This window comes from Aplidium turbinatum, chromosome 12 (genome assembly GCF_918807975.1).
Source record: "Aplidium turbinatum chromosome 12, kaAplTurb1.1, whole genome shotgun sequence".
Taxonomy (NCBI): Eukaryota; Metazoa; Chordata; class Ascidiacea; order Aplousobranchia; family Polyclinidae; genus Aplidium; species Aplidium turbinatum.
In genome coordinates, this window is record NC_137483.1 from 22,614,698 (window position 1) to 22,636,829 (window position 22,132).

The 22,132-nt window shown below is 37.8% G+C and overlaps 1 protein-coding gene across 1 annotated transcript; it reads right to left on the reverse strand.

Annotated features, from left to right (window-relative positions):
• Positions 1-4,523: 4,523 nt before the first annotated feature.
• Positions 4,524-18,675, reverse strand: LOC145781403 (uncharacterized). Its single transcript, XM_082593194.1, has 14 exons — positions 18,671-18,675; positions 16,037-16,087; positions 13,502-13,562; positions 11,728-13,344; positions 11,469-11,591; positions 10,846-10,959; positions 10,155-10,274; positions 9,358-9,447; positions 8,876-9,069; positions 8,105-8,228; positions 7,627-7,746; positions 7,308-7,401; positions 6,671-6,748; positions 4,524-6,015 (listed from the first exon to the last, which is right to left on the reverse strand). The coding sequence occupies exons 2-14, from the start codon at positions 16,072-16,074 to the stop codon at positions 5,777-5,779; spliced, it is 3,012 nt and encodes a 1,003-aa protein (XP_082449320.1). The 5' UTR covers positions 16,075-16,087; positions 18,671-18,675; the 3' UTR covers positions 4,524-5,776.
• Positions 18,676-22,132: the final 3,457 nt, after the last annotated feature.

Below are 22,132 nucleotides of genomic sequence, written 5' to 3' on the forward strand. Positions count from 1 at the left end.
TGCAGATTGCAAACATGCCTTGTGTGTTTCCATTTCTTTTCAGTAACTTGTAGTTGAAAATAATCAAGGTATCAACAAGAAACAATCCTCAGTTCAGTTTGTTTTTATTTCTGACCATCATAACAAAAAAACATATGCTAAACATAACAAAAATCTAAAAAAGGTAGAAGCGACAAAACGCGGACGTTATAACATTAAAAACACGGGAAGCAGCTGACTCGATGGCTAATACAGTCTTTCGCTGCTTCCTATAATCCTATCTGTTGTGGAATCTAGATTTTTATGGTGTTATTTTATTCGCATTGTTTATAATTGTACCCTTTACTATTCTCGCAACAGATCAAGTAAAAAGTAAAAGGCTTCTATTTCTCTCTTATAACGTGATGATACCAATTTTGATCATGCGTCTGAACCAGAAAACACATAACGATCCATACCATTCACATTTTGACCATCCTAGTGAAGCTGCAAAAAAAATCGGAAGCAGAGATGTCATCATCACATTTTTTTAAGACAGCTTTCTTGTTCTCTCCCTACATCTATACACGGTAGTCGGTGAAGCAGCAATATCGTCACCAGCACATGCAAGCAACTGGTCACATCGTTGGCGAATAGGCTACAGTAGAAGTGTTTAGTTTGTCAGCTAAAATACTGCTTGAAATTACAGCGAGTTTCAGCTTTTTTGCGTACATCTGGTTTCATGGCGAAATCAGAATCAAAAATTAAACCTCGTGTCTCATCTTCCGAAGACTCACTGTTGCTGTGCTGCAAACGGTTATATCAATAATCAGTGATGGGCACTATCGGCGATAATTCATCGGCGATAATTATCGGCAATAAATTTTTATCGCTTATCGTTATCGCTCAATTATTTTTTCAGTTATCGTTATCGCCAAAGGCAATATTTGATTATCGCCGATAATTAATCGGCGATAAATTTTATTTTGGATTAACACACAAGTGGAAAGATCACGAAAAGTAATAGTTCTACTAGCCACCTAGTTAATGAAACTAAAATTAAAACCACTTCTTCTTCAGTGCCTGAAGTGTGTGTGCACAGGTCGTTATCAGGGGAGGGGGCACGCTCCCTGCAGCGACGGCCCTGACAACACAATAATTTTTAGAGTTGCAAATTGCAATGCAATGAAATGCATGCAACAAGTCTCTTGTTGTTTTGCTGCAATGAGCAATCGCGAGTGAATTATACAATTTAAATTTAAGCGCACAAGCGCCACAACTTCCTTTGAAGCGAAGCGAAAAAAATTGGCAAGTGGTTTGTGAAAGTGTCGCAATGCGAGGCCGCTTTTACATCGAAAACATGGTCTTTCGCGCCACCTCACGATCAACTATTGTATTCTTGTGGTTTTTTTTTCGTTGGAAGTGTTAGTTTTTAGTAATTGTCATAAAAAAATAATCTCTCTCGTCAAAAAATAAAATCTCTCTCGTCAAAACATGAAACTTACTGTTTTAAGCGCATTAAATCTTTAGATGGGTAGATTAACAAAAATTGCAAGAACTTGCCTTGAGACGTGCGGTTACGTCACAAACTCAGATTAAAAGACAAAATTCACACACAATAAAAACACAAGATCGGTTATAGACTGTAAGATCGATTTTTTTCCAGCTTGGCGATATAACTTTAATCCAAAAATAATAACCGAATGCATAAGTGCCATTTAACTTAAAAAGTTAACCCATTTGTGCCGAAAGTGAAAGTAGGCTACTTAAAAAAAAATTCAGAAAATTTAAATATTGCATAGGCTAATTATGACCTAAAAAACATATCACAATTATTTTTTTCCTAATTGTGTTTGTACTTTTTGAGAAAAAAAACCGTCCTATATATAAGACGCTAGGCAAATCCGTTGTCAAATTTCACAAGTTTCTTGTGCGTAATGCTTAAGCGTTATTACGTTTTACTTATCGCTCAAAGTGATAAATGGGAAATGTCTTGTTCATGTCTTGTCATGTCATTATTGTCATCGAGCATTTTATTGAAATGAAAGTTCAAAAAATATGAAGATGAAAATTAGCAAAGTAACACAACATCACTGAAACAAGTCATTGCGGAATATGATATTGCTTGAAGCATTTAACATGCAGACCGACATCACATTTTTTGCATCTTGTAGTAGTTTTTGCATGACAATAGGCGGATCGAGTTGCGTGGTAAAATTATGCTAAATACAGTATAACCTTTCTCATTTACTGTAGCCTACCTATGCGACATAGCCTACCCCAACCAAATATTTTTATTCCCACTAATACAGTGCCTACATTGTAATTCTTATCTCAACAACTCAGCGTTCTGCCATTGCTTTAATGATGGTGTTCACAAAGAAAACAAAAAAAAATTATCTGAAATTATCAGTAAATTACGATAATTATGTTATTGTTCTTAAACAAACACGACTAATTTGACAAGCTTGATGGATTTCACAGTATGCACATTTTTACTACCAATAACGCTTAAGATTACTGATAAATTTTCAAGCATTTTGCGTATTTTGAAATTTTTTTAATTATTGCTGACTTTGCTGTAAACAGCCCTTTAAGCAGAAAGCAAAATAGAAAGTTTGGAATTAATTATGATATTTTTATTTGATTTAATTATTTTGCCTACTGCACGTAAGGGAACGTTCAAATATTACGTAACGCCTTCGAGGGGGAGGGGGGGGGTTTATGCAAAGCGTTACGTTAGCGTCACATCGGGGGGGAGGGGGTTCAAGCAAAATGTTACGTAACGCTTTCGAGTACGAAATGATAGTTTTTTGTGCTGAATTCGTAGTGAAAAAGCGTTACATGGGGGGGGGGGGGATTGAAAAAAGCGTTACGTTGGCGTTACATGGGGGAGGGGGAGATCAAAAATTCGGAAAAAAAGCGTTACGTAATATTTGAACGTTCCCTAAGCGGCAGTGTAACTCACTTGATAAAAGCATCCAACTGGTATCTGAAGGTATAATTATAAGCACGGCGGTTACCTCAGTGGTTTGATTTTGGATCAAGAGGTTGAAGATTCGATACCCACTGCCGCTATTGCAATTCTATTTATGCATAACTTACAAAAAGTTTTGTCCCTTTACAGTATATTATGTTCAATTTTTCGGCATGTTGATGAAAACAGTTCGTGCTGCATGAGATGGGGCAGCGCTGATCAAGCAAAAAAAAATTATCGTTATCGGCGATAATTTATCGTTATCGCTTAACTTTTTTTTGATTTATCGTTTATCGCTTTAGGCATTTTTCGTTTATCGATTAACTGAAAAATGAGTTATCGCGCCCAACACTGAGTGTAATGATATGTGAAGCTTTTGGCCTTAGTCTCTCCTGTACTATAGGGTTGGAAGTTTCTGAGCTGGTTGAATAAGAACAAGATGGTTCATCTTTGGCTGGTGGTCCGGATGGTTCATTCTTTGGCTGGTGAGAACTATGATGACTCAATCTATTTTTTGTCTTTAATGAAAAAGATATATCGAGATGTAGGCTAGTTTTAAACATGTTTCTGGCAGACCTTTCCCAGACAGCAAAATCTATCTTTTTAACATTGATTTAACGTCTGCAGAGGTTGAATCAATGTTAAAATGACGGATTTTGCTGTCTGGGTTGATCTTCCAAAAACTCATGATCGCAGATTTTGCAAAAACTCAACCTTCTCTTCTGGGATACGGTGCGTCCATGCACAACTGCAAGAAAGCCTCCCGTTGTAAAACTTCACCTCTGGTGGAATCACTTACAGATATCAAACAGCTCATGGAATGTAGACTATGGTACTTTCTGTCGCTCCGTCCGCTTTTCTTGATTGCCTTGAATTTGTTTATGAGCACTTTTAACCTGGTCTCAACTCGAATGATGCTTATCACCGGAAAGCTGCCACTAACTCAAACTGAGTTATAGCATTAATCAAGTGTTCCTTGACATCAGAAGAACATGGAGGCTTCTTGAAGAACTTAAGATTCGTTTCAATCGTGGCTCAAAACACGGTTTCAATGCATTGCTTGCATAAAAAATTATGTATACGGTAGTAGTGAAGAATGCTTATGTTCGTGGGTAAAAATTCTCTGGTAACTTTTCATATTTCTGCAATGTCGTACTAGCATCAAGTCTTGTTTTTGCCATTATGGCAATTGAACTAACTACACACTTATGGATAGAAATAGCTGATAGCGTACCTAAATCTTGCAATGCTGTACACTTGCAATCCTGCTATGACAATCCATAGTAAAATAACAAAAACAGCTTTTTGCAATTAAAATCTTTTTCCGTTGCAGATAGAAAGACGTGAAAGGTGTCAACTGTCAACCTATCTCCTTCCGTTGCCGAGATATCGCATACTTGCAGGAAATTTTCCCACGCTTCAAACTTTGAGGGGATACGCAGTTACGCACCCTTTAAAAGTCGTCCGATCGAAAAAAGTATTTTGGATCGGCTATATGTGACCGAAATCCAATGTGATCAGACCCGAAGCATTTTGATTTCAAAAATGAAACATCCTGATTCCTGATATGGATTAACCAGCTCAAACACAAGAGAATTCAAAGTCAATTGTGGAGTCGAACAAGTTTGCGACATGTTACAACAATTACTGACATGTAAAGACGACTCTGCTTCATCTTGCATGAAATTTTAACACAGTCGCAAATCCAAGCTAACTAATCAATCATTTTTACACTGACTCTACATTTTCATACGTTGAGTCAATGTAAAAAATGAATGATTTGCTGGCTGAAGAAATTATCATCACGATATTATCTGGTTTACATCATAGTGATGCAAAAGTGATATATTTTAAATAAACACGATCGGAAAGTCAACGAAAGAGCACCAAAAGGTATTTCTGCTGATTCAACATCTTCAAACGTGATAATAATGTTGCTAAACACAAAACGGTGAAAAAACATGGTCAGGCGAAGTTTGCATCAGGGCGCGGAAACAACAGCGGGATAGCCACTGTCGTGTGCCGGGCTCTGTGCATTGGTTTCCACTAGAAGTGGAACATAGAGAACGACGAAAGCTCAGACAGTTGAAATAGTTGTCATTGCAGAGCCGTTGGAAATAGTGGAATTAAAAACAAGAAACAATGTACCGGCAGCATTCGGTGATAACCAACACAATCAAAGGCTTGTTTGAACACTAGAAAAAATAATAGGAGCTGGAAGACTACGTGGCAAAGCAGTCGAAGCTGTCGTTGCGCCTGCATGGGCCAAGCCAGCACGGAAATGATATCTCTTCATTGGTCTGCAACAATTACTTCATTGCTCAAATATCAAAATTGGTTGATGATGAAAAGTGTGTGACTTTAGATTGAAAGAATGTGATGTGCAAAGACGAGAGATTGGTGTCAAGACCAAATCAGCTTCGACTTGACAGAAGAAGCGCAACTGCCATATAGCGGCTCACCATCTGAAGCTTTGTGGTTAAAGCTAAGGTGACCAAGGCAGGATATGACTCACGACAAAACCTCACAAGTTCTTCTCATCGAAAACAAGCAAAAGCAACAACGCTGTTGCTACGCCGAACCGGTCGCGACTCAAATGAACAAAACATGATGCTCGCTAACTTAGTGCAAATGCGATCTGGCATTGTTACAGTAGGTAAGAACTTAATCGAACGGCAGTCAGCTTCAACACAATGACAAAAGTGGTTCTTCTGAGACCTTTTCGCTGCAGGATGTTGGGGGAAATATTTTAGCTAGTACAAGGATTGGGAAGGCTAGTCACGGTGCTGCAAGACCACAAGGTGCAGATTTAAAGCAGAAGTCAGGATAGACCGCATCTTGTCAGGATAAGATGCTTTCAACAGCTTCTTGAAGGAGGCTTTCGTCTTGGGCTTCTGTAGGAAGTTCTTCGCATCCGACAGGGTCGGAGTCTTGCATAGTTTGATAATTACTTCGATTTGTTCCCGACGAGGCAAGACTGTAGCGATTTAATGAGTCGGTTGATTGGACGGATATCTTTCGTGAATTCGTCAATAATGAACTGTTCGCTGTTGCCGCCTTCTCTTTTTCACGAGACTGTTCTAAAAATCAAAATACAACAAGTTGGCAAAAGATGCCAGGCAGCGGATGGTTCACTGTCAAAATCAATATGCGTAGCTAAGGCGGTACGCTACATTTTTGTTCTAGAATAGGTGAACTATTTTAATGCGTTATTCTGTTGTGGTGTTTTGAGGATTACTGACCGATAATAACCTTTTGTGACGGAATCTATTGTTGTGAAATTTGCTTCTAAGAATTTTGTGTATGTGACATTCTGGGGCTCGTGCGGGATTTGAACCCGGAACATCTTGCACCCTAAGCGAGAATCACTCCTAGACCAACGATGCCCCATACACAATATTCTTAGAAGCAGATTTCACAACAACAGATTGCGTAACAAAAGGTTACTATCGGTCAGTAATCCTCAAAACACCACAACAGAATAACGCATTAAAATAGTTCACCTATTCTAGAACAAAAATGTAGCGTACAGCCCGAGCTGCGCATATTGATTGTGACAGTGACAAAGGTTGAGTTACGAGGCAATCTGAGAATCATTCCAAACTAATGGCAATCTTTCAGATTAACATTTTGGACAAACCGAGCTTCGTTCATGATTTACAGCTTTTACCTTTGCTATGTCTTGAGAGGATTCTACAAAATCTAAAAGCAACAGAAACCCAGAACATGGCCTACCTTGAAAGTAAGCCACAAGATCAGGGTGATCTTCAGCGTGTGTTGGTGTAATGTAGTTCTTTATGGAGTTAGGGTCATCTGCAATAGAAAAGATCATGTGTCATTCTCTGGTAATAGCGAGGAATACGTGTTATCCATGCATGAGTTATTTCATGAATTTGCAAGAGCAACAGTTCTTTAGGATATGCATCAAACCTACAGACCAAAAGTAAAACGTTGAAGAAACGTCTTGCTACCTCGATTGGCTACCACAATTATCAAATTGCCAACTTTCTAGTGGTGAGCCGTGGTAATAGATTCTTATAATCAAACAAACCGCAAAAAATCGAGACAGCAATTCATCAGAAGACAACATGCTACGTACTTAGGTGAAAGCATTGTTTCTGACATGCCACAAAGCTTCAGGGTTAAGACCTGATACAATTGGGATGCCTATCGTTCAAACACTGGTCTTTTCCTGGCCTCTGTACTTCAATCTCAAAAGTTGATCACACAGTGTGATTAAATCATCACTTCTTTCGCAATTACAAAAAGCTTCGGTGCAACTATAAATAATAAAGCTTTGGTAGAGAGTTTGCTTTAAATAAGTTGCACTTGCGTAGACCCAACAGGTCCAACATGAATACAATAAACCAACCTTTGATTTGCTTCTTAAGTTCGGCAAACATCGATCTCTCGTGTTGAAGGTAGGATCGTTCAAGCATCACCACATCAGCTGAGCAAACCTCTTTCTGTGAAAGCAGATACCATTCAACAATGATTCATATGTTGAATTAGTGCATTCAAGTTCAACCCTAAGAATGTGGACATTTTTGCGTTGATATAAAACGTTTCTGTGGAATGTGCAATTCGTGTGGTATCGGTCCCGACACAATGGGAGAACAGCATGCAGACGATTTTTTTATACTAGGGGAATGATTAATCACCAGATTTCAATCACACATTTCACGGCTTACCGTAGATTCTTTTAGACAAAGCATGTGATATTTGTTGAGCATTTTCATCTTCTTTGATATCAGACGGTCAGAAATGTCTTCAAAGATGGGTTCACTTTCAGCAAAAGATTCTTCTTTAATCTGCAACGAGAACAGATATGAAATATGTCCACTTTGACACTCACTTAACATACATTTGTATGGCTCTGATACATACAAAAGTATGTTAAGTGAGTGTCATTTAATAGCTTTCGATCTGTTATCTTAAGTGATAAGACAAGATCAACCTAAGGAGATGAATTTCGATATTTTATATCCCCAGAATCACCAGAATGCACTAACAAAATGCTATAATCAGTACTCACTCTTAAAGCAAGCTCGAAGGTAACTGATTCCATTAAATGCCGCTGGACTGCAATATCAGGTCAGATATTGCTAATACGTCATCGACTGAGCAAGAATGAAAACGTAACAAATACGTCTCACAATGAAGCGGTACCTGAGGTGTGTTATATACGTGGTATGGGAGCAACTTCCTGAAGGCATCCCTCACTGTTAAAAACGCCGAGTCTGTGTCTGGGTGTTCCACCATTTCACGATGCTTATAAAGTTGCTCCATTATTCTGCCAAAGGAAAGAAACTTAACTTGGTCCTTGCTAAAGTTCTTCACAACCTCAACCTCATACAACATTAACAAAAACTCTAAACTATATAGTGAAACCAAGCAAGTATGATATTGTTCTTTTTGTGACGTTTTTTTTTTCGTTTTAGTATTTTATGTCGCATCCAAGCTTACGTCCGGTAATTGAAAATTTAGATTAAGTGGACGAGAAGACAAGGAAGTCAATCCTTGTATCCATCTTCAGGCGTATGTTTAAGTGTTTTGCCATAAACACATCACACAGCCGTATGCTCTTGAGCGGTGTCGAACAGGCGCCCTTTCATACGCCTAGACAAGGCTCTTACCACTCTGCTATGGACTTGTTTTAAATATTGTAAATGTGGTGGGACAAGTAACTACACGTTGTTGCATTGAGTTTAAAGTACAATCTTTGGAAGTGAACATAAAATAATTTTTGATACACAATCTTATGATGAAATCGATGCTGCCTGAACGAATAAAGCTTTCCACTAATGATTGTTGCTTGCATCTTATAATAGCTCATGAGTTGCATCAGAGGAACGCGTCACGCTTTGACGTATTGTTGCTTGATAAAACAAAGTGAACTATGAAAGTTTAATACGAGAAAAACTGACATTGTTAACTTACAATGATGGCCGTTTGGGTTGCTGAGGTTGTACAATGACTGGTTTTGGTGAGCTTTCCTTCGCAGGCCGCTTGATGGCTTTGCGTGGCTGGTTGGCAGCACTGGGTGACGCTGCTCGGTTTACTTTAACCATTTGAAATTTTCCCTGTTGACCCCCGGCCTGGGTTAGTGAGATGGTGGGATGCTGTGTAGCCGTCTGCAACAAGCAATCCCAATTTAAGAATTACGTGAGAACTACAATAGTTTGGAAAGCGCAGCAATTATATCAATTTTTTATTGATTCGACTTGGATACATTTGTCACAAACGAACACGAGCAGTCGAGCATGCTGCCCAGCAAATACAATAAGTCTCAACTCTCAACCTAAAACGCACATGACAAATTGTTAAAAAGCATAATTCAGTGGCAAAGACAAATGATCCAAATATAAAGAACTAGTGTTTATCACACATAAAAACCGAACGCGTCGTTCGCACTAACTTACCATTGATGCAGTGGTGGCGAGAGTTTTAGTCACTTGTTCAACTTTCGCTTGGAACACATACGGCCTACCAGTTTGCAGGTGTTGATAGACCTACAGATATGAATGACCAAGTCAATGACAGGGATTAAATACACAACACCAATCAGACCGGCAATCCAAAAATATTCAATAACTAAAATTAACTATGTTATGGCCAATACGATAAGTTTAACAAAAAATTGAAGCAGATGAGCCTAGCCGCTCTTCATCATCGGCGTAACCTTCACAATTGTTACAGAACAAATTTCCCTGAGAGTGCTTGTAATGTATAAACTTAAAAGCAATACCTATTCCACAATACCAAATTCCTTACAAGTTTAGGGTGCATATATCTTGTTTGTTTCCATTAATTCATTGTCGATATTAGTCGTTCGAGGTCAACCTGCCTGCACACGGTCTTGTCCATAAAACTTTATGTAAACGAGGAGTCATCAAGGCATGGGTCGCTTGGCCGCCAACCAGGGCCAGGCCCATAAAGTAGGTCGTAAGGGTTGCAAACAGGTTTGTTAACTATCATTGTGCATTGTGTTTAGCTTTTGTCCTTGAGATAATCCAACCCAAAGTTATCATACCTCAAATCGTGCATTGAAATAATGTATGCAGGTTCGCGAGTTGCATTAAAAATTGGTCATGAGAAAAAAGGTTTGAGAACTCCTGATCTAAGCGCGATCGGTTATGACGTCACCAGACAAAGCATGCACGCGTTGCAAGGTCGCAGCTCCCGGTTGCCAAGTGAAGGCGGCCAGTGACTATCTTACTTTGTGCAAGAAGAGTTGCGGGTTGCGGAGGTAATATTGCTGAATTGGGTGATCCATGGTTCGAAGCTGAGCTCGGAAAGCGCCCAGAAGCTGCTTTTGTTCCACGGTCAAAGGTGGACTCTGGATGTATGAAGAAAGTTTTAGAGGCAAGTTGAAACTATATAAAGAAACTGTTCAGATGACATAGAATAAAAAAAAATAATAAAAACACATAACCAGCTCCAATTACCTTGAGCAACCCGTCTTTTTTTAATTCATAAAACAACAGCAGTTACAACACAGAACCATCTAGGCTTGTGTAAGAAATGTTGCCATCATACCGCATACACTAAACATTGACCGAGTCAGCCATGAATAAGCGCAATTTGAATGGCGGTAAGTTTATCGCAATTTGTCAAGCTGATGTGTTTATTAGTGATGTCTTATTCGTCATGCCACCAGAAGTAAAAAAATGATGGTTTTGATTGAACCAACTAGGATATTCATTATTCACCTCGCAACAGGTTTAGATAGTTATTTGTCGTCCGTACCGTCACACATCATATACAACACAAGCTTACATAAGCTTGTGTTGTAAATGTAAATTGCCATATGGCAATTTACAAAAACACAACAAATGCATACGTCGTGCTTTTACATCGCAAATGATTAGCATCACGCCTGGTAATGATCAAACAGAACATTCTCTCACATTCGGTGGTGTGGCTTTTTTCAATATCAGCTGCTGAATATGATCAACCTGCTGTAGCGTGAGGTTAGGGTCGACACGGAACATAACAACTTTAGTGGTGGGTGTTGCTTTGCCCTGCCATTAAATTTTTTATTAAAACAAACTTAACAGAAAAAAATAAGTTAAAATAATTAAAAATAAATGAGAAAATCCATTAGACGTTCGCAGTCAGGGAGGTTGCAAATGTAGACTTTGAATTGACACAGTGCAGACATGGGGGAGGGGGTCGTTTTTTGCAATTTTACGAGGACGTCTTTTATGGACAACCCTTACTTTATTATTTATTTAAGCATCTGGGGTTAAAGGTCTACTTTCACCAAACAAAATAGCAATGTTTACCGACAATGGGAGACGGCTAAAAAGTCATCAACATTTGGTCTCACACAAAACCACAACTTTCTGCCACTTATTAAATGAAGAATGAGGTAGTTGTTGGTGGTAGGAATTGTTTCTCAACGTCACAAGCGCAGGAAGATGCCACTTCTCACTGGGTAAGCGGAAGGTGGTTGAAACACGGCCATGATCAAATGTAAATTCAATAATAATTGAGCAGTTAAATTATTAGATTAAAAAGTTAGAAACACCTGAGAGCTGACAGTTCCAGATTGATGAGTTGCAGGCGAGGTAGATTGTCCGTTGACAGAGGTTCTCAACTGATTAATAAGAACCGGTGATGTTGGTTTTCTTACTTGCAAAGCTGACTGGTGCTAAAAATATCATCAGAAAGCACAATTAAATTGTTTATTCCAACAGGCGCGAAAAATAAACTCGAAAAACAACATGTTATCAATTACTCACATGAAATAGACAAGTGCATTAGCTCGAAACTGTCCAATATAATACCTGAATTTGTATTTTTTGTAGTTGTTCTTTTGTGAAACTATTGGTTTGTTGAGTCGAATTTGGCTTTAGACCACTTCTAAGTGATTGAGACAACTGATTGTTTGCAGCAGATGATGATACAACCGTGCGCAAAACTTGAACTTGGTCGGTGGAAACCGAGGTAGCTTGATTGTTGATGATATGAATCGGAATCCCGGATCGTTGTGTGGACCCATTGCCAGAGCTTTGTTGGTTCGAAGAGAGTGGGACGTTTACACTGGCTATCTGTATACGGTTCAACGGGACTGAGTTGTTAGGTTTAGATGAGGAAAGGTGAATTACAGAAGCAGGTTTCACTGAATCACTGACACTTGAAGCTGAGTTAACAGGTAAAAGAGTTCTTGCTCTATCAATTTGAATGAAATTATTTTGAATGGCGTTTTGGGGAACAGAATAAATATACTGAGTTTTCACTTGCGACTGTAGTTGCTGAGTTTGAGTGGGCAAAATAACCTTGTTTTGCACACCACTGGAGTTTAAAACAGTTCGATTTTGTATCAAGTTAGCAGTGTTTGACTGTGCAAGCATGGATTGTGATGTAGAATGCTGATTTTGAGCCTGTTGCTTCAATCTCTGTTCATATATTTTGGTCGCTAATGCTTTCACTACACCAGGATCACTGATATCAATGCTCTGTTCTCCCACTCGAAGAATATTGGCATTCCCGTCCACAGATTGCTGAGCAGCTTTGGAACGAAGGATAAGTGCAATTTTATTTGTTTGCTCTTCACGGTTAGGGATTAACTGTGAATTTCCAACCACAGACGTGGCATGCTGTTGGGTAGATTCCAATGTGGGGCCACTGCTCATCACAGTTTGAGGGGTTTGACGTTGAATTATTATTGGAACCGACACAGGCTGTTGAATTACTCTTGTAAACGTTGTTCCGCACACACTAACAGAATTACTCTGCAAAGTTGTACTTGTGCAAGTAGCATATGACGAAGTGTTAAATTGTGAAATAGAATGATTGCCTGATACCACATACTGTGTGTTTTGATGTGAATGAACCGCATCATTGACTCGTCTCGGTCTGATCAAAGTGGGCGAAGCGCTTGCAGGAATTTGTAATTGAATTTGACCGACCGGTGCAGACAAGGCAAATGTTTGGGGAGCACTTTGAGTAACATTGGTTTGGCTTAGAGGTTGAAAAGCACCCTTGGTAGTTAAAAAGTTAAGAGAATTTGAAGCAACCGGCTGAGGCTGATTAACCGACGTGTTGGTTGTAGACGTATTGAAGTTCTGTCCACCACTGTCCTCTCGCACAGCATTCCTTTCAGATGATCCACCACCCAAAGCAGAAGTAGAAGGAATGTTCAAAAAGTCATCTGCATTGAAATTGCTGTTGATAGCAGAAGTTTGGGTGGAAGGCTGTTGAGAAAAATAAAGGTTTGCAGAGTTTGCTGGGCTACTTGCTTGAAAGGAGTTGATATTTGAAGCAGTATTATTATTATATGAGTCGTTGTTGAACATAAACCCGAAGTCATCGAAAGAAGCATTGCTGTTGTTATCAAGAATATCAGCTGCTTTTAATGACTGCTGCAAAATGTCAACACCACCAGCAAACTGAGAATCAGCCTGAAAAATAGAAACAAAAAATATCATATTATTGTTAATGTATTGTAAGTAAACGTAAAATAAAAAATTGTTTGGCCAGCAAAAACTTGATACACATTGGTACATAAAAGTTTACTTTACTTTTAGTAAAACTCAACATAAAACCAAGCTTAAATACCGAAGATGAAGCAAGGTTCCCATCAGGACTGCTGTTCATGAAATCCTCTAGGAAGTTTTCTCTGCAAAACAAACGAGCCAGTAATGCTATGCAATAACACAACAAAGATGGTATAATTACGTATTAGAAATGCATTTACTAGAGAGGTTCTTTTTGCTTACTGACTTAGTTGCTTTACTTAAAGATTTTATGACAAAACGGCCCATGAATGGAGCGCAAGTGATCAGGAAATCGTATTGGGTCTTGGGGATTTAAAAATAGGCATGTTGGCAAACAAATCAATGGATTTGAAGGTATCCATGGAGGGTTAGGCATGGGAGAAAGGAATTGCAATGGAAGACGACTACTTGAGTTCTGTGACAAAAAGGACCCGTGTGTTGCAAATATCTGATTTAAGAGGAAGGAAGAAAAGTGACTTTCAGTGCAGATGGAAATGAAATTGACTTTGGATTGGTATGCAGAAAAAACAGATCACTGATCAAAGATGTAAAAGCGATACCATGCAAACTTCAGCATAGGTTGGTGGTTATTGACTTGGACAAGAAAGGTCCAAAGAAAACTAAATAAAAAAGGATGATCAAAAGAAAAGTTTGGAATTTAGAAGATGCCGACACTAGAGAAAGGTTTAAAATGAGAGTTGAAAGTCTTGTTCACCACTATGTGACTGATCTATGGTGATCTTTCAAGAATGGAATTCGTGGAAGAATTTGGAAAGAACCTATGGAGGTGATAATGAAGGAGATTTATGCCTGGGAAGGGAACATCAGATGCTATTTTTATTTTGAGAAGGTTGCAAGAAGAATATCAGAACAAGGGAAAGAACTTGTACATGGAAAAGGCGTTTGATAGAGTTCCTAGAAGAGTGATGGTATGGGCAATGAACAAAAAGGAAATACCAGAGGCATTAGTGCAAGCAGTAATGAGTCTTTATGACTGTGCAAGAACGAGAGTTCGTATTGGATCTGCCTTCTCAGACGAGTTTTTGGTTAGTGTACACCAGGGTTCCTGAAGTCCAACACCATCGCCTCTACGTGGCGGAACTAGTAATGCTGAGGATTAACCCGAAGCAGCCAAGATGGTGGGGCACTGTAGATCAGGACTGGCCAACCTACTACAGTAAACTCTTGGCCACATATACCTCGATGAAAAGTTTACATGAAAAAATAAAGTGAATTTTGGAAACTTTTCATACAAGAGGCAGTCAATGCTTGGAATCAAGTGCGACAATAAAAGAAGAAGTACACCAGGGTTCTGTCCTCTCCTCTAATCTTTGTCATTGTGATTGATGTAATTACCGAATGTGTAAGAGACAATTCATTGGTGGAGATGCTGTACGCTGATGATTTGGTTTTGTTGGGAGACACAATGGAAGATCTGAGAGAGAAATTTGAGAAGTGGAAGGAGTCGCTTCAATGTAAAGGTATGTGTGTCAACATCATAACGACAAAGAATGTAAATTGAATGAAAATAAAAATGAAAAGTGGAACAAACCACAATGAGCAAAATGTACTTTTGAGGCTGGGGTTGTAAAATTTCCAGGAATTTTCAACCGAAAGTTTTCATGGAAAATTTGGGGAATTTTCGGAAACTTTCAAAACAATCTTAATTTGATGTTAAAACAGGAAAATAATGGCCTTATACTGCTTACATTAAAAGTACTATGTATAAGTAAAATACTTAAGAACATACAAACACATGTTTAAGTTTAATAACTCCAAAAATGAATCATCACCAATCTGATCTTTACAATGAAAAACAATACTGAGTTAGTTACAAAGTCGTTGTTCTAGTTGCTGCCGGTTAGCATCTCCTCCTACTTGGCTTCTTCGATGATGTACTAATGACTGTGCTGGCAGCATCATCGACTTCAGAGTCAACTTCAATTTGAGTTGACTTCTCATCACACGGCTCAAACAATGTCAAGTTTGACCTGACTGATACTAGTTTTTCCACCTTTTCATTTGCGAGCCTACTGCGGACCTTGATGTGAGTATTCCCAAATACCACTGACCAGCATTTTTTAATATATAAGAAAGAGTATGCATAATTGTGCATAAGCCTCATTCTTAATTAACACTAAATTAGTGTGTATAATTTAAGAAAATAAGAAATGCGTAAGATAGATTTTTAATGTTTTTTTCTGGTTGATGAAATATTTAACAAATGTTTTAAACATTTTGATTCTATTTGAATAAAGCACTAACTACAGCCTACAGTTAGAGCGAAATGCATATGCCAATAGGGCTCTGCTGATTTTCCATGTATTTTTGAAATAAAGAATGTTTTAAACATAATAAATGCCAAATTTAAAAATTCCCAATATTCCCGGGTCCTTCAAAATTCCCGGAAAGTTTCTAAAATTCTGAGAAACTTCCCACCCCTACTTGAGGCTTATGAACTTGCTTGGGTTAAATGAAAATGTTGATTTTGGCAATTGCGACGCCATTTCACAACTTTGATATATTACGTCAGCAAAGATATTGCCTTAGTGTAAATATGCTAATTTCAAAAGCTGAGTATTAAATGATTTCTTACCCATAATCTCCATACACATTGCTGCTGGAATCCATCATACCATGATACAACCTGAAATAAAAACAGAGAAATTAGGAATGGATGTTTAGACTCACATTTAAAAGAGAATTGCCATACACATATATTACAAGTTGTGCTTTATTGGGCTACGTCATAACACCACAAATATTAGTCAGATCTATTCAGAACTTGCTAATGTTTTGATGGTATCAATGTTTGTGGAGTTGTTTATATATTTTATCTTTTGTGTGAGACAGGATTGCTCAGATTTCAGGGCAAGTGGTGGAAAGTCAGGTTAGTGTCACTTGTCCAGTTCTGTCATGTATTCCATTTGGCACCTTGTAAATGGGGCATTCAAAAACAACACGGTCAGCAGTTTGTTGCTCCGCTCTGGCAGGCTGATGAGGGAGCCGGACCCTACTTGTACAATGTACATAATGGAATGGAAGCAGCCAACTTCTGTTTAAATTTTATTAAGCTTGATCCAAATAGGTCGGGGGAGGTCTATACCAGCAGGCATGCCATAGGGTGAGGTGTAAATTCTTGCAGTAAACATTCTTGTACTTCTTCTAATGGTGTTAAAAAATCTCATTTTTTGGACGAAGTGGCTATTTTTACCTACTTGTTGTCATGGTTACAATCAGGTTTTGCCAGAATTAGGATTAAAGTTAGGAAGAGTTAAGGTAAGGGTTAGAAATAAGGTTAGGGTTTTGATCTTTGCCCAAGACTAAAACAAAATTCCAAAATACTGTAAGTTTTTGTTTTCAACAGCTTTAAACTTTTCTCAAGTTAGGGCAGAATTCCTTATCTGGCCATTCCTATTGAAGCTATGCAGTACGCTAATAATTCTTGTATTCCCAATAGCATATTTGTTCTTGCTGTGAGATGTTGCATTGGTTGATAATGTTAAAAAATATCACTTTTTTTTAAGTTGTTATTGTTTTACGTAGCCTATGGGTTCTTGAGATATTGCCTTGAATTGAGATATTTCGGATACATTGCAAGAAGCAACTCGTTGGAAAATTCAATGTTAACTGGGATGGTGCAAGGCAAACGAACAAAAGGACGACAAAAAATGAAATATTTTGACAATATCAAGCAAATTACAGGAATAAAAAGCATGTCGGAACTTGGAAGTACTAATAAAAACAAGACAAAACAAAATGGAGGCAGTTCATAAGGGAGATCACAGCTGATCAAACATGATCAATCTGTTGAAGAAGAAGATGGGTTCTTGCTGTTTGTTTTAGATTAAGTGAACGAGAAGTCATAAAAGCATTTCTTCATGACCACATTTAGGCATGCCTGTGTCCTACCAAAGATACAGGCACATGCTCGTGAATTGTGTCGAGTACTTTCCAGTACCACACCAGAGCTCAAACCACTAAACAGTTGACATATACGACAAAAGCCCAGAAAATCCTTCTGTCAAGCAATTGATTGTGAATAGCCTAACGCTTTAACAATTTTTTTTTCTCTTGTATTATAGATGGCAAGATTGTCACTTCTGTAGGGTGGCAATTGATTAGTAGACTGTATGGTCGTCTCCCTGTCGGTATGGGAACTTGTATAACTTTTGTATTGTGTACATTACTTGCGTATTTCAAACATGAGCTATGTTCCTGACAAATAAACCATTGATTGATTGAATAACAGCAAGATTATGGAATGACAGTCAAACCCATAGGCAAGCATACGTATGTAAAAAGCATACGTAAAACAAATATTTTAAGGACAGCTCTTCATCAGCAGCAACAAGTGTATGAAGTGGTAAATTTACTCTGTTAATCTCAGTGAACAGGCCTGTGTTGGTTTTTAGAGGTCGACCTTTAAAATGTTATGAAACAGACAGAATGGAACTTCAAAAAAGGTTTTCTCAGTCCAGCCATGAACATTCTCACAACCAATTAATCTTGCTTTTATTTACCTGCATTTTCCCCAATGCTGTTTTCCTTAAGCCTTTTTCACCAGAGATCATATATTTTAAGATATTAAGGACAACTACTTGTAGCTTATCTAAAATAATGGATTAGAACTAATGTGTGTCACATGTTGGTTGCACATTACATTTAATGATTCTAAACAGTGCTAATCATAAACTAGTAAGTGCAAAACCAAGTTAACTTTAGTGTGTACCGTACTCCATTTCATGGCAGCTGTGTAGTTTTGAAGACACTATTGATCACTCATCTCTTGGAAAGTGGCATGTTCACCACTTTCCCCAACCATGACAAAGGTTGGGCCAATTGAATTAGCACCAAATTTTTGGGAACGGTTTATTGGCTACCTTGAAAGCAAAATTATTTTTGGAAAACAAGCACACGGTCAGTGGATTGGTCGACTGACATTTACAACTAATTCAGTTTCAAGTGGAGGTGTTCTGTGAGTGTGCAGCATTCAGCAATTGTTGAACGCAGGAAAAAGGTAGCGATTTTGCGTAAAAACAACGCAACTGTTTTAGACATAAAAAATTGCATTTTTCAGTAAAATAGAACGTAACAAACGCGTCTCTCAGGCCGGTTTTGTGCTACTAAGGTTTCCCTTCGTAAATTCTTCTACAGACCAACCCACAACGCAATGTAACAGCCGGCAAACAAGAAAAGAGCGTATATAATAAATAAGAAAGAAACTTACCTACATCATGCGAACGAGCTTCGCTAGTAGGGATCTCTAGTGCTGATGCAAAGGGGCGGGTCGCGAGCACCAATCACAAAACGCCCTCAACTATGACATCACTGTTAGTTTCCTATTTGTCACGTGATTAAGTGGTGTATTTTCAAAATGGAGAAAAACAATTTCTGCAGCATTTGTTTGAAATCGCTTGCTGCCTGCAGTGATGAGGTACGATAGCACAAAAACTTGTCAGAAATTGTGAGCTATTTCTTCAATTGTTTCCTTATTCGATAATGTGACTGGGGACACACTATCGTGTTAATAGCAAAAGCATTTGTTGTATCCTAATTTTACCAGGTTGTCATACACTTTAACACTGCTAAACATAATTTAAAAATCCGAGCAAGGATATTCAATTGATTAGTTTGGCAAAAGCACAATGTAGTAACACACAAAAACATTAATATTAAACTGCCGGTTACCACAACGGTGCACTGAAATGTAAAATGTTTATTTGCTCTTTTACGCCATCAAGAGGCAGTTTGTAGTTTCAACCTAAGTTCATGAAAAATTATCTAAGTGAATTCGCCCCGATAGCTCAGAGCCTCAGTATAGTCAGCGCGTGACTTCGTAAACGAAGAAACTTGATGATCAAGCGGCGGTGGTTCGACTGTCGGGATGTGTGCTTGAGCAACGCACGTTAAGGACTGTTGTAGAAAAAAGCGCGGGAAAAAGTTAGCAGCAAAGATTTTGCTCTCCAGGTCTAAATATATAAATTGGACTAAAGAAAAACTTAGGCCTGGAGAATAGCTAGATTTTGACAAATTAAGAAAGAAATTTAATTGCGGTAATTTCAGTCCAAAAATTTTCAAAATTGATTAAAAACTCGCAGAGACAGAACAATTCGAAGAAATCTTGATTTAGGCCAGCTAGAAGCTATTCATTGAATTTGACAGCCATTTTGTCATTTGCATTTCTCAGTTGGATCGCTCATAGATAATTGAATTTTGAAGACAAAGTGAAGAAAAGTCACAAGATATCTTTTTGGACTTCTTTATATTCCACCTAACCGTAGTCAACCTTCATTTCCACCCCCTGTCCAGGCTTGGTACAGTAACCATTGACTCAGAAAAAGGTTCTTATGACTATTAAATCAAATTTCTAAAGAAGGATTGAATTTGGACTGTTCATAGTACTGTATGTTACAACTCCGCTTTTGATTTAATTTTCTTTTGTTGGCCAATTGTTTGTAGTTCTGCACTAACTTTTTGTTGTAAATTTCTACTTAAAAAAAAATTAACTTAATGCGTACGGTGCAAGGCTAATCTTCAACTTTCTTGTAAAACATTTTTATTATGACGTAATAATAGTGCTTTTATTTCCAAGTTTTGCTCACACCACTTCGACTTGATTTGTTATATGTTTTATTTAGTCTTAATTAATTACAAGTTCTTCCGTTGAATTGTTTCTCTTGTCATCCATAAGTAATTTCTCAGTTCTGTTATTTTGACTATAAGATATAAATGCACGTGTTGGTGGTTTATTTACTTATTTGTTTAGTAGTAAAATCCTTGCAAAATTAAATATTTCATAACGCAATAATAGTGTTTATTTTTCAAAGTTTTTCGTCTATCAACTGAAAGTCACTCCGTAGCCTAACCAGTCATATTGTAATTATTCATTGCACATGTATATGTCAGTCATTTTTATTGTGTTTGTTGTAATGTCCACTACTAACATCAATTTCGATTCCAAAAACTACCTCTCTACATCAGATACTAAAAAATTCTTTCAAGAAAGTAAAAAAACAAAGCTCTCCTTGTTCCACTTCAATACCCGCAGTCTAAGTAAAAACAAAGAAAAACTCGAAGAATTTTTGGCCGAAATTAATCACCAACCAGATATTATTGCAATTTCTGAAACTAAAATAAAACCCAATTGTGTTGATAACTTTAACCTCATCGAATACAAATTTTTACACAAAAACTCTCCTACAAATGCTGGTGGCGTTGCACTTTACATTAAAAATAATATTGCATATTCTATACGTAATGATATTAGCTTAAATGTACCAAATTGTGAAGACCTCTGGATCGAGATAAAAAGTAATTCTCAAGACAGCGCAGTCGTGGGTGTCATCTACAGGCATCCTGGACCAAACATTGATAGTTTTCAAAACAGGATAATATCAACTATTGCGGAAATTGAGAAGACGAAATCACAGTATATCATTTGCGGAGACATCAACATCAACCTTATGCATGAAAATAAAACCCCTAAAGTAAAAGAATATTTGGACTCACTTGTGGCCATAGGTTGTAATTCCGTGATAAGCCATCCGACTAGATTTTCTGAAATTAGTGAACCATCTTTATTGGACCATATTTACACAAACATTGAAAAACAACACAAAACCAGCGGTATCTGTTTATATGATGTTTCTGATCATTTACCAGTGTTCTTGAGCGTAACTAGTTTGAATTTCCTTAAAACCAAAGTTCCGAAATTGACACGATGTATGCGGTATTTTGACAATGAAAACTTTTTATCTGAAATGCATGTTGCTATGAACTCCCTTGATTTCACAAAAAACAACGTCAACACACAATTCTGTGAATTCATAGATGCGTTCCAAAAAACACTCAATAAACACGCACCTTAGGGTGGTCCCCAAAATCGAATTTTTGAAATTACTATGTCTTACCCTCTGAAAAGTCTCTAAATGACTTAAAACTAAACCTATAAAAAATTGAGACCCATTGGATTACGTTTAGGGGTGCCACAATGAACTTGAAAATCGATCTGAGGGGTCGCGGGGAATTTTTGCTTAAATTTACATGACTCCAGAACCAGATGACATAGAGAACTGTGCTTGGTGTCAAAAGATGCAAAGCAACCATATTCCTATCTGTGCTCAAGAGGAAAGTATGCTCTAACTGCTTTAATTTTTGAGAAAATCCAAAAAAACTGAAAATAGGGTTAAAATCAAACTTTTTCGCCCTATGTTGCTTCAGTGAATTATGTATGCTTTACTGCAGGCAGCCTGTATGTGGCCTGTTGCTGTAATTGTATTCATTTATTTAATTGCACCAATGCACCTATTAAAGAGGTAGTTTCCTATATACGGGGTTAATCTTCCAATCACAGTATGACACACAACCATGTGGCTTCTATTCCTCAGCTTTCCATGACTTTATTTAGTATCAATACAAGGCATAGCAGTGGCACTTGTTCACTATTTGGCTAAGAAAGTTGGTGTTTTTGTTACCAAGCAGATATGTAAAGAAATGGAAATCATTGCTGAAACAGCCTTTTTAATTTCTACTGCCCATTGTTCACTGGAATGGAAAACTCCTTCCAGATATAACTGGTAACAAAAAAAGTTAAACGGTTACCACTAATTGTCACTGGAATGACTACTAACACATTGCTTGGAGTACCAAAGTCGCAGTCTTCATCAGGAAGTGCGCAAGCTACTGGACT